Source organism: Chiroxiphia lanceolata, chromosome 10 (assembly GCF_009829145.1).
Source record: "Chiroxiphia lanceolata isolate bChiLan1 chromosome 10, bChiLan1.pri, whole genome shotgun sequence".
Taxonomy (NCBI): Eukaryota; Metazoa; Chordata; class Aves; order Passeriformes; family Pipridae; genus Chiroxiphia; species Chiroxiphia lanceolata.
In genome coordinates, this window is record NC_045646.1 from 13057198 (window position 1) to 13070402 (window position 13205).

The 13205-nt window shown below is 46.0% G+C and overlaps 1 protein-coding gene across 2 annotated transcripts in view; it reads left to right on the plus strand.

Annotated features, from left to right (window-relative positions):
• BDH1 (3-hydroxybutyrate dehydrogenase 1) overlaps positions 1 to 12452 on the plus strand; it is a 16185-nt gene extending 3733 nt beyond the window's left edge. For both annotated transcript variants that reach the window (XM_032697701.1, XM_032697702.1), the window contains exons 3-7: positions 700 to 772; positions 2201 to 2311; positions 7313 to 7454; positions 9095 to 9247; positions 10623 to 12452. In XM_032697701.1, the coding sequence (XP_032553592.1) occupies positions 700 to 772; positions 2201 to 2311; positions 7313 to 7454; positions 9095 to 9247; positions 10623 to 11092 (949 nt within the window). In that variant the 3' untranslated portion in view covers positions 11093 to 12452. The remainder of the gene's footprint in view (positions 1 to 699; positions 773 to 2200; positions 2312 to 7312; positions 7455 to 9094; positions 9248 to 10622) is intronic.
• The last annotated feature ends 753 nt before the right edge of the window (positions 12453 to 13205 follow it).

Sequence of the window (13205 nt, forward strand, 5' to 3'; positions counted from 1 at the left end):
TCCCTGGAAGGCATTGTTGCTTTGCTCTGGTCTGTCTTTGTGAACATGTTTTATCTTCCTGGGAGTCAGACGTACTGTGTGGAGGAGCTTCACATCTGCATGGCAGGTATTGCTCAAAGATGTCTCTTAGCTTAAACACTTGCGAAGAGGGGATATAAAATCTAAGAGTATCTAATGGGTAGACACTGCAGAAGTGTCCTCCAGGATGACAGAATGGTGGAACTGTGTGTAAAAGCAGTGAGATATATCCAAGGAAATTCAACCTCTGGCTGGGTATCAGAGACGAAACCATAGCAGAATACTTTCATCAAACAAGTGAAAGACTTCTCACATCCCAACTTCACGCAACCCTTAAGTGAGAGTGTTGCTGCTGTTGAAAATGCAAACATTGCACTGCCCATTTTGTGGGTGGAAGCAACTCTGTGCCTTCAGACCAGGAACTATTTTAGAATTCTTCATAATACCCAGACAGCTCTTGCAGCTGGAAATAGCATCAAGGTCTTTGGAGAAACAAATGTTTCATACTGTAGGAAACACACAGGCTCAGACTAAGGAGAACTGGATTCTGTCTTCTCAAAGGACAGCCTGCATCATGTATGTAGGCAGCATACATTCCTTTTCATGTGTATGTTACAGCAGCAAGGTATGAACAAGATATCCCATGCCTGATTGTTCTGTTGGTTTGGGTTTTTTTAACAGACCTGTGCAGAAATTTTTCCTCCCTCTCTTGTCCCCATGTGGCAGCCGCTCTTATGCAAGTGAAGTCGATCAGGTGAGTGTGAGTTTAACTTCCAAGAATTTGTTCTGCTGAGCTGAGATTTTAAAATCCCTGAAGCCTAGTGACCAAATCTGTCTTTCTGATTTGCCAGAGAGACTCCAAGCTGGACCTCCAACATACTCCACATTCTTTCCTATCACAGCTTCCATTGACGTAGCACGGTACACGCTGCTAAGGATGGAAATAAACAATCATACGAGTGGGCTTTTTCTATTTTTGGAACTCACTCAGCAGATGAAATCTTCCACCTTAGAGTGGAGGGAATTTGCATGGCAGGTTCTTAATAAAGCACTCTTTCTGGGGTATGGTTGTCTAAAGAGATGTAAATAAATTGGTGTGTCCTCACCACTTGATCTGGAGAGTGACCCCCTTTAACAGCCCTCTCCCTGAAGGTGCTGACTTGCCAGGAACAGTGCCAGACAAAAGGAAAGGGAGTGTTTTGCTCTCTTGCCTGTCTTGTGGCACAGAACTCAGCACTGTAGCGGTGCTAGAACATGCACAGCTTGCTCCATAACTCTGGAACAGAGTCTCAGAGGAACTCAGATATGATCCTTGCATCACTGCTGGGCTTCCAGTGTGACCCTGATTGGTCCTTGTGTATGCTGGGGAAAGCCAAATTTATAGTTTGGTAAAAGAAATGGGTTGGAATGAATTTCAAGTAATTATCACCTAATCCCACCCACTTTGTTGGATGTGCAAATGTTGCTGTTGGACTGTCTGATTCACCATGCAATTTTTAGCATGTCACTTAACTGCTGCCTCTCTTTGGGTTAGAAGAAGGAGTTTGGAGAAGGAGTGAGGTATACTTCTATTTAAATTGTAAGTTGGAAAAATAAGAAGGCAAAAAAACCCCAACCAAACAAAAAGACTGATGACCAATTGGTCTTAATTTTAAATATTAATCCCGCTTGATTCTGCTTAGCTTTTAAAACCCAGCACTAGAGGGTTCATGTGCTACAGAGAGAAAGATGAGTGAGCAGTCAGTAAGATTAATCCATATCCTTTCTTCAGTCAAATTTTCTCCATTTCCTATGGCCTGCATGGGATACTTTAAACATACAGAAACAATTCCTGAAGAAGGGAAAACATGTCTTGGGAACTCTTTGGTTTACTTTCAGATTTCAAGATGGATGTGAACTGCCAGAGAATGGCGGTTTGCTTGATCTGTTTGCCTTGGGAGCCTCTTGCCAGAGGTGCCAAACTCCTCTTTGTGTTGGGAGGACAGTGATCCTGCCTCACTGGAGTGAATTCAGTATGAAACCTTCGTTTCTTGTCTTCAGGAGGCACTGGGTGGCAGTAGCTGGCAAAGCGTGTAGAGAACATCCCTGGAACAGGCTGCTCCTGGCCAAGGACGTGATTTGTTCTGAGAACTGCAAATCACTGATTTCAAATAATTCCAATGTGTTCTGTTTTGCTTTGCAGATTGGCAGCAGAGCTGTGCTTATAACAGGCTGTGACTCAGGATTTGGATTTACCTTGGCCAAACACCTCCATGAAAAAGGCTTTATTATTTATGCTGGCTGCCTGCAAAAGGTAGGGAAAACAAAAGCTGTGTTCTTCACCTGTGGCACGTGCACCAACACATAGCAAACCCAGTCTTCCTTCTCCTCTCTGCACAGCTTTCTGCCTAGGAGAGGGAGGGTGGGTGATAGCCAAAAAGACACGGCTGCTTGAATTTCAGAGAGCAAAACCTGGCCTAGACCAGAACCAGGACTGAACAGTATCTAGGGAGATTCTTATTTAAATCACAACATTGTGGTCTATTCCATGTCAGATGAACTGGAACCCCAAATCTAGCTTTATAGGCTTATCCATAAGCAAATTTGGGGGTCAGGTTGATTCTGGACCATTGGCCCTGCTCTCAGACCATACATAGTTATGCAGGGTTTATTTTGAATAATTGTGACGTACACCAAACCACCAGTGATTTTATGGCATGTGGTATGAGCATATTTTTCTACATTCATGAGTACAGCCATGCCTTGGTGTGTATTGAGGGTCTCCTGAAATCATTGTGTAGGTCAGTCCCACTGGTGCAAATGAGAGCAGAATCAGGCTTCAGACAGCTTAGTGATGTAGCCTTGATATGCTCTGCAGGAGTGCTCTGTGTGGCCATCAGAGATGCCTGGTCATAGGGAACAGGAGAGATCTTTAGCCTCTCTCTCCTTGTGAAGCACTGTGCTTTCTTTAGCTGCATGGCTATTTCCCAACAGAAACAAACTTACTCCTCAGGATATCCTGGGGTGGATCAGGTATTTTGATCTGATCTTTTAGCTCACTCATCACCATAAATGTATCTTCAGTAGTGATATTATTTAAAGAGAATTTGCCAGGTATTCTTTGATGTTATCAGTATTATTTCTACTATTAATTTTTTCCATTATTACTAAGTTTTGCTTAAATTTGTAGTTTATTTCTGCTGCATTTTTTCAAAAGAGAAGTGTTTGTCTCCATAGCTCCGTGCCTTGTGGTGTGTCAGCGTTGGGTCAAGGATTTCTTTGTTAGCTGGGCTCCCTCTGCAGGCGTTACAGCAGAACAGACAGTTGTTACAAACTGCCTTTCAAAAGGGATCAAGGGAAAGGTTAGACGAGTACTTTTTTGATAGCTATTTTGTAACTGAAGATCAACATTAGAGAATATAAGAACACAGCATACTTTAAAAACACAGTTCAGAGTAGTAGCCTGCCTGTACATTGACAGGAGCCAAAAGTTTCAGAGTTGCAAAGTTACTTCTGAGTTTCACTTCCTCTGTCTGAGCTGCTAGAAAGACCCAGTTTTCAGTGGGCATGTCTATCTGTCACTGAAATCTCCCTTCCGTTTTGCTGTCTTCAGTACTCTGTTGAATGCATGTTAGTGGAAAATCTTGGCCTCTCACAATTTTACCATAAACTGACGTGCAGCAGCATGCCTTAAGTCTTTTAGGCTTTGATCAATATTTACTTCCTCCAAAAAAAAATCAGCAGAAAGCTTTGCAGTGTCACTCTGTAATTAAATCTTGCTTCTTTAGCTGGACTTCCATCCCATGTTTCAAAATCTCTGTGGCCGTGGCAAGACTGGTAACAGCAGTTGTCATCAGACAAACACTGGAAAATACCAAAGCTCTTTAGCTAACTGCTTGGCCTCCTGCATGTATTCAGGCCATAAACAACTCAGGAGATTGAACTGATTTCTCATTGTGCCACAGGTTTCACTAGCAAAACCATAAGCAGAATTCTGATCAGAGAGTGATAATTGCTGGTGCTGATTTTAGTGGCAGAAAAAACTTAGTGTGTTTTTAGATGCTAGATGGAAGTGGAGGTAGAAGTAAGAAGCATCATCTTTTGCTTGGGTGTATTTGACCTAGCCCTGACATAGAGGAAATGACTGTGAAACTTCAGTGTTATTTTCATGGGTTTGTTTTTGTCTGCACACCTGCACATCAGAAGCATAGTGCAGCTTGGGGAGCCGTCATGTCCTCAGGGTATGCACTGCTCTTAGGAGCATCATGTCCTTAAGTATGTGCAGTGCTGACTCTTCATCAGGAAAGGTTTTTTAGAGTGACCAGATCTTGGGTACCTGACTAATTTTACTGAAAGAACGATGAGAGAGGAATTTATAGTCATAACTGAGGGGAGCCCAAGGATGGATCTGTGCTAATAGTGTGCTATTTCACACACAGTTACTTCCAAACATTTGCAGTGGCAATTATACTCATGTGAGAGCTGTGTTGATGCTTCATTGCCAAAAGACAGTGGTAGGCTGGATCCAGTGAGTGGCCATACTGCAGCTGTCTTATTTTTTCCTCTTTGGTTAATGTGTTGGAGAAGCCAGCTGACACAAGATGAAGAAGGTATTTTTCCATCAGTATCTGTTACCAGTAGACATATGTGGTGTTTGTCTCAGCTGTCAGGAGTGGTGGAGCCCCTGTTTGCTTTGTGTGCTCAGGCTTGTTGCAGCTTGCAGGGCAGTGAGAAGGCAGAGGTTCTCTGAGCAGGGCAGGAAGCAGGCCTGCTACTGCAGGGCTCAAAGGAGTGCTCAGGGCCACAGGGTGTTGCAGACCACAGGACACACTGATAGAGATACAAACTGCTGAAGCCCATGAGCACCAGAGAGCAGCCATGGAAGGAGGAAGATGAGGCAGCAATGTGCTTTTTCAGTAAGCAAGAGCTGGGCCCTCTTGCCCTGGGGGCAGCATGCCCTGGGACTGACAGCAGAGATGTGTTGGTCTGCTGCTGTAGCATGAGAAGGTCCTTTCATTGCTGCATATGGGCCCAGGGGTTGTGGGACTGGCAGTCACCAGGTACCTGACTTAATACCTCCCATCTGCCCTTTCTGTAGAGCCAAGGGAATGGCCTTGGACTCTGGGTGTTAACCCAGACCCACAACTCTTGGCCAGGGTCCCAGCCCCAGGAGTCCCTGTCCAAGCACTCAGCTGTGTGTGGGTGGGAGGGCAGGAGGGATGTTGCCTTGCAGAGGCAACCCTGTAAGGGAGGAGGAAGAGGATACTGTGAAGGCCTCAGCAGAGCTTATGAGGCCTCTAAGGCAGAGATTTTGTAGCACATCACAGAACTGAGACTGGGGAAAGAAGGACCTTGGCCTTATTTTCCTTTTTCCCCTTAACCATATCTGCTGTTTTCAAAACACTCGCATGCTTACATTTGCTAATTGCCTTTTGGCATTCCCACATATGCCACTTGTATACTTTCCAGTGCTTTTCCATATAGACTGGTTTTGGCACCACAGTGCTTTTGAGTGAGCAGCAAACTTAGAACAAAACTCCCTTTTTGGTCACTATAACATCACCACTGAGCTTTGCGTGGGACTTCCAACCTCTCCTTTCTGTATGCAGTGTGCTTCCATAGGAAGAGTGCAGTAGATGCCCTCTCTTAAGGATAAACACTAACTGGTATTAACAGTATGCAATGGAATAAGGAAGAGTGGAGGAGAAGGCAGAAGAGATATCAGGTAGTTACATTGGTTAACTGTCTGTGAGCACAGTGCATAAGCCCAGGAATGAGAGGAACGAGGAGTAGGATTTTTGGAAGACAGGTGGCACAGAGACAGGGACGTATGGCCATCCTCCTGTGATATCTGAAGGGAACTCTTGCTCGAGGGATGTGTGGGCAGCCTGGGCTCAGACTGCAGACAATGGCCTCTGGCATCTGACAGGGAGCACTGAGCTTGAAGTGTTTGGAGCACTCTGATGTCATTCAGCAATCAAGAAACGGGCCTGCTATGGAGAACTGGCCTGTTCCAGGCCAGAGGCAAAAAGCTATCTATCCAAAACTCCTTATCTGTCAGGACTGAAGAGCGTTCCGACGCTTGCCTGACGATGCTGACACAGCGAGCAGCAGTGAGGCTCCCTGGAGGGTTGAGCAGTGGGGTAGGAAGGACTGAGCAACTGTCAGATGATCCTGTGGGAAATACTCCATGTCTAGCCTGTTACTGGGGAGTAAAAGATTTCTAGTGAGCGATGATATTGAGGGAGCTTCTTAGAGTAAAGAGAGGGATGTTCCCAAAAACTGATTTTTTTCAGAGCTAGATCTCACCACCCTCTACAAAAGTACTCTGGAGTGGTCAGCACAGTCCAGTAGCTTATAACCATGGGAGAGATTCAGGTATAGTCCCAAATTCATTAATGTCCCGTATCTGTGTCCTGGAAGCACGACAGCCAGGCTTCACCACCGTGAAGGGGCGAGCTCTGGGCATGGCAGCCTTGTTGCCAGCAGCATCTGGCCTGTGTGAACGTGTCTCAGGAGCTGGCTGCAGTTAACTTGCTGGGCTGTGAGGGAATATGTGTATACTGGGTGATACTGGTGTTCTGAACTGCGAAAAAAGGACTGGAGATAGGAAATGGCAGTGAGAAAAATCTCATGGTGGAAAGCAGAGAAGAAAGGAAGATACTGGATAAGATGCCAGGGGGAATTGCTATCAGGCAGGCTGGCCAGGCTCTCAATGTAGCAGTCCTTTGGAGGCTTAGGTTAGGTTTCCAGGCAGTGGGAGCCATGTGTGTAGATCAGCTGAAGGGACAGAGGAGTGGGCAGGCAGTCCCTTCCTGTCTCAGTGACTGTCTCAAACGGTCACTTCCAGAGCTGTCAGTGTGAGAAAGAACTTACGTGTGCAGCTCCTCACTGGCTATTTTATATCATACCCCACTAGGGGAGCTGCTGTGCCCAGTGCCAAGCCAAAGTGAGGATGGCACCACATTCCCACTGCTGCAGCAGTGGGACATAGCCTGACCTCAGGAGCTTGTATTGGGCAGGAGGTGCTTGCTGGGTGCCTTGCTGGGGCAGATCCAGCTCTGGCTGCTTGGTGGTTGAAGCAGTTTCTACCAGCTGACTTGGTGAAGGCTCACGGTCAGACGGAGGTGCTTGAGGAATGGTGTTCTGCAGGACCAGCCCTGTCTGTTCCCCTTCCTCTTAGGGCCTCAGGACTGTCCTCGTTACTCTGTGGCTGCCCTGCTCAGTCTTTGGCTTGATTTGATGATTGCCATGCATTTGATATTCTACGCAGGCTCTTTGGCCAGATTCAAACCAGCACTTTCTTCCCCTCTAGGACAAGGGAGAGGGTGGCTCCAAGGAACTGGACAACATGAAGAGCGATCGGATGAGAACGGTCCAGCTCAATGTCTGTGACAGCAAAGAAGTGGACCGAGCAGTGGAGCACGTGAACAGCAGCCTGCAGGACCCAGAGAAAGGTGAGTGCATGGCATGGGCACTGAGGTCACAGAGGTGGCAGGAGCTCCCTCGCCTGGGCTCCAAGAACATTGTCAGGGTATATTTCAAAAGCTGATCACATGATTGAAGAGCACAGAGCTTTGAGGAGCAGCCGTGCAGAGCAAATGGCCTGTTTGAATATTGTGCTATATCAGAAAGCAGCTTCCCCCTTCAGACAGCGTCTGCAAATGAAACTGCTTTGTTCTCCACTAGCTCCTGTGGGGACATTAGCAGAAACCAGAGTGGTATTCAAGGCTCTGGGATTAGTGCTTTGTTCCTGTGAACTAAAGTTTATTGTGACTCCCTTTATGTTGTAAAACCTGCCCAGTGCCCAAGGATTGGGGATTAACAATAGAAATGTCTCTCCCACTCTTTCAAAAGGCAAAGGAAATTGAGAGGTTTTCCAAAGAATTTCCCATGAAGCCAGCTGAGTATCACTACAGAGTTCACAGAATATTCTGAGTTGGAAGGGACCCACAGAGACCATCAAGTCCAGCTCCTAAGTGAATGACCCATACAGGGATTGAACCCACAGCCTTGGCTTTATTAGCACCATTCTTTAACCAACTGAGCTAATCATTAATGTCATTGCAGATACAAACATTTTGAGTTCAGGGGGTAGCTGTAACAGACTTTCTTAGCCTGCCTACTTCATTCTGCTGAGGTGATGACAACAAATTCTGCTCCAGTACTGTAAAAATCCCCATTGCTCATACATTTCTGAAACCTTTCCACCCTTTGATGAAGTACATTTTTCGCCTAAAGAACATCCACATTCAACACAAGGTTGTTTAAAAGCAGAACAACGAATAATGTTTCCTTTTGGATTTTGCATAAACCTATTTCTTTTGCCTTTCTTTATATTTAATTTTTATGTGTGGATCTTCTATAAAAGTTAAGTTTTCTAGCCCTATGTTCTCAAGCCCAGGCCAGGATGAAATTGCTGCTTCTGCGGGCAGCAGACAGAAGCCTTTCTTAGACCTTTCTCAGTATGTTTCCTGTACAATTAGAATATTTTATGAAGTGAGTTGATTTTATTCAAAATTCCTTTTCAATCTTTCTTTTTAATGCCAAATGAGTAGGTAGCTTCAGTTGTTGCCATCTTGGTTGCAGCAGAATAAACGGGATAGGCCACGGCATGCATGCCCACCCATGCCTACACTCTCCTTTCCAGCACTGCAGACATTCTAGTTCTTATGGTGACAGAAAGGATTTTACTTTGAAAGAATTACTCTTTTGTTTCTTACAAGGTCATTCCTATTCTTATTATTTGCCTTTAGAGACTATTATTTTGCTTCTTTTAAATAATCACAATGGAAAAATATAGAGTGGCAAGGAAACAGCTCAGACAAGGCTGAGGTTCTCTGTTTGCTGGCTCAGAACTTCCCAGGAAACCTTGTTCACAGTATTTGTGGCTGCAGTGTTGGGTGGTACAGTCAGACCCCAGCTGTGGTTATATTTGCTCAGGAGAATGAAGTGTGCTCTGGACTGTCTTCTGTCTGGTTTCCATCAGTACAAGACATAATGAAAATCTCTGTTGTGTGATTCAATAATCTATCAGCAAAGCTTTTACCAACCTGTTCTCATTAGTCTCACAGAGGTGCTCGATTTTATCTTGTAGGGCTCTGGGGGCTGGTTAACAATGCTGGGATTTCCACATTCGGGGAAGTTGAGTTCACCAGCATGGACACCTACATGGAGGTAGCTGAAGTGAACCTGTGGGGCACTGTGAGAACCACCAAGGCTTTCCTCCCGCTCATCCGGAGGTCAAAGGGTGAGTGATCCCCTCCTGACTGGCTCCCCCTGTAGCAGGTCCCTCATCCAGCCACATCTTGCTGTGTTAGAGGCTGAAGGGTCTATTGCACTACTCTCTGCACCAGTGGCTACCTCCCTACCTTTACAGACAGAACATGGCCCCCAGCATATACAGGGACTGCCTGACCTCTCTGAGTTACACAGCAAGGCAGCTGGCCTGAAAACCAGTTATTTCTCTTTCCCATCTCTGCTACCTTGTCCTGCAACATCCCAGACAAGATCTAATCCATCATACCTTCTTTTACCTGTTCAGAAGCTGCAGCTCACCATAATGTGATAAACTGTAATAAATGCCAGGAGCAATCCTCCCTGCTATATAAAAAACAGCTGTACCAGTGCTGGCAGGGTGGGCAGCAGCAGTATAAAAAGCTTCTTGCAGGGAAGTTGTTGGCTCTGGGAGTCTGTATGTAGGAGAGGTGGGATTTGTACAGCAAAGGCACACAGACCTGGAGCTTGCGTGGGTCTCATTATAAAGGAGCAAAACCTTTGCTGTACTAGGGCAAACTACCCAACTAAATGAGAATATTTTTCACTCGAGGCATCCACAGACATTGACAATGCTGTGGATGTTGCTGCAGACCTGGGCTGGATGTGGCCTGGGCAGCGTTTCTTCCACTATGGAAGAGTACCCACTTCTGTGGGCAAGGTTTGTCTTTCTGACACAACTTAGGAACGAGCACTGACAAAAAGTGCAGAGAACTGCAACCTCTGCCTAGACTACAGCATCCACAGCTTCCTACCAGCATTCTCCTCAGCCAAAATGGATGGCTTCTAGAAAGGAGAAAGCCCCAGCTCTGTGTCTGGAGCCATAAGCTGTCACACAGAAAAAGGTGCAGTGGATTTAAACTGCTCTGCCTGTTTGTGGTGCGGGAGCAATCTGCTCCTGTGAGCCACCATTGGGCTCCTGGATTTTGTGCCTTTGATTTGCAAATAAACAAGCTCAGTTTTGGTGCCAGAGACTTTCCTTGCTCCTGCTTCCTCTTGTCTGGGCTTAGTCCAAATTGCTGCTGAGCAATCCTGTTTCCCACCGTGCTGGCTCTGTCCAGTCCTCTCCGTGTTCCCCACAGCACTGAGTTTTGTGTGTCACCATGTCTTCCCTCAGGTATAATGAGCCAAGGAGCACGAGCACTGGGCTTGTTCTGCTGCCTGAAGGCTGTTGCACAGCACAGCTCTGCTCAGGTAGAGCCATGAGCAGGTCTGCCAGGCAGCCCTCACAGCTGTGCAGTGGGCAGGAGGGGGATGCACGTTCAGGAATCTGCTGGTTGGTGTGTGCCAGGTGTCTGCCCTGGGTCAGGTGCCACAGCTCAGCTGTGCTCTGCCTGGCCTCTGCCTAGGTCGCGTGGTGAACATCAGCAGCATGATGGGTCGGATGGGCAGCCCTGCCCGCTCCCCGTACTGCATCACCAAGTTTGGAGTGGAAGCCTTCTCCGACTGCCTGCGGTACGAGATGCAGCCCCAGGGAGTGATGGTCAGCATCGTGGAGCCCGGCAACTTCATCGCTGGCACCAACCTGTACAGCCCCGAGCGGATCAAAGCCATCGCCGACAAAATGTGGGACGAGCTCCCGGAGATCGTGCGCAAGGACTATGGCAGGAAGTACTTTGATGAGCAGGTCAGCAAGATGGAGAACTACTGCAACAGCGGCTCCAGGGACACCTCGCCCGTCATGGAGAGCGTCGCCCACGCCCTCACCGCCACCGCCCCCTACACCCGCTACCACCCCATGGATTACTACTGGTGGCTGCGCATGCAGATCATGACACACATGCCCGCTGCCATCGCAGATCGGCTCTATGTCTACTGAGGCCTCACACTCGTAAGCTACCCAGGTGGGAAATTGGTTTTAAAGAGAGCTTTGTACACACTTCCCATTAGTCCTTTTTAAATTTTTCTAACCTCATTTCAGAGTACTGTATTTTAGCTCTAAAGGGTTCATTTAAATATCAGACATAACCTAAAGGGCAATAATTTTCAGGAAATGCCTCATAGGCAGGAATATGTTATGTTTGTGCAAAGGCAATGATTCTTTGCTATTTATTTCACATAATTGTTTCTTTTTTCACCTCAAATATGAAGTTATAATCATTATTTAAACTGCAATTGCTCTGAAGTGTTTTCAGAATAATTTCTGCTGATGGCCAAACACAATCTTCACAATTCCTGCCTAGGGTGCAGCCTTCATACCATAAAACAGAGTCCTTCCATGCTGTAATGGCAAACCACTGCTTCCTCATAACAAAGAATGTCCAACTGACTTTTCCAGGCCTGGTCACAGTAGCCCAAGGCATAGCAGAGACTTCTTTAATTTGAGGATCAGAACTCAGAATGCTCAAGGTGCTGAAACTGAGCAACTGACCCCGTCCCTTTCTCTCTTAGAACTATACTGATGAAACATTAGAGAAAAGGAACAAGTCTGCTTTTCTTGCATGCTTTCTTGCGAAGGAGTTCAATGATCCAGGGACTCAATCCTGTAGACCTTCCCCACAGGAGTTTCTTACTCATAGCATTCCCATGAATGTGAGCAGCTTTACACAGAGGACTGCAGGTGTCAGGAGTGGCCTGCAGTAACATTTCTCTTCAACAGTAGCTGAACATCAGCTTCAGAGTTAGCCTGGAGAAGTTTCATTCAAGCTCCTGTAATTTGTGAGGAACAGGGTGGAGCAGGGGGAAGCAGAGAGGGTTATAGTCACATGAGTGAATGCCCTTCTACCAGGGACCTCAGAGTTACACTGAAGTATTTGTACAGCACCTTGCACAGAAGGGCCTTAACCCTGACCAGGGCCTCTGGACAGTGCAGGTGATGATAACTTCCGCTGAAGGAGTCACTGAGCTAAAATACATCCAACATGGCATAAATCTATCAGAACATCCATAACAGTGAAGTTAACTTTAGAAGCAGTTTCATTTCCATTATGGTTGTTTACATGTCTGAGAAATATTTGTTTTGTACTTTAAGAAAAGCAAAGGAAAAAAAAACAAACAAAGAGCCTTCCATGGAGAATGCAGAAAGAGTAAATTTTTTTTAAGCTTGAAAGGCAAAAATAAAAAGTAATTTAAATAACCATTGTTAGTGAAGTTAAAAAGATCTGACATGCTCTAGTAACATACAATGACATGATCAAACTCCTTTGGCTTAATAAATGTATACATGAATGGTAACAAAATTCAGAGCCTTCCTCTCTTTATTTTTTAAATATTTAAGGTGAAAGCTCATGTTCTGTAGTGGTGAGGTTCACACCTGTTCCTCCTACACAGCATTCAGAGGTTCATTTGCAGTTTTGGGTCTTGCATGTCTGTGTGCTGGATAGTGCAAGACTTCTACATGTCTGTGTGCTGGATAGTGCAAGATTTCTGCAGGAGTACCAGATGTGTCCTGCCTCTCGTGACAGACACGCCCAACCCCTGGACTCTGCGTATTCGCAGCTCTTAAACCTGCATTTGTAGCAGACTCTTGCAGATTACAAAGCATTATTATGGATTATTCCTAAGGGATCAGGAAGGGAAACTGAGCTCTGAAGAGGGGAGGGTGGTGGTGATTCAGCAGGGCAGGCACAGAACAGGTCACTGACAGATCCCAAATAAAACCCTGGGAGAGACTTGACAGTTTCCAGACCTTTCTGACTTTCTCCAGAGTCTCAGCAGTGGTTGCTGCATCTTGTGGTGCAGGCTGTATTGCCTTTTTTATCAATACACGGAATTTTCTCTGGGGCAAAACATAAGAATATGAACCACAAGAGACCCAGCAGGCACAAGGACTACTTGCAAGGCAGAGCAAAACACCTGGATAACAATGTCTGTTGCATGTGATGCAGCAGAGAGAGAAAAGCCTTTAAGAAAAGTTCTGGTAGTCTAAAAATTCAGCCCTAAATTGCTAAGTAACATAAAAAATCATGTAATCCCACCTGGCATGCTAGCTC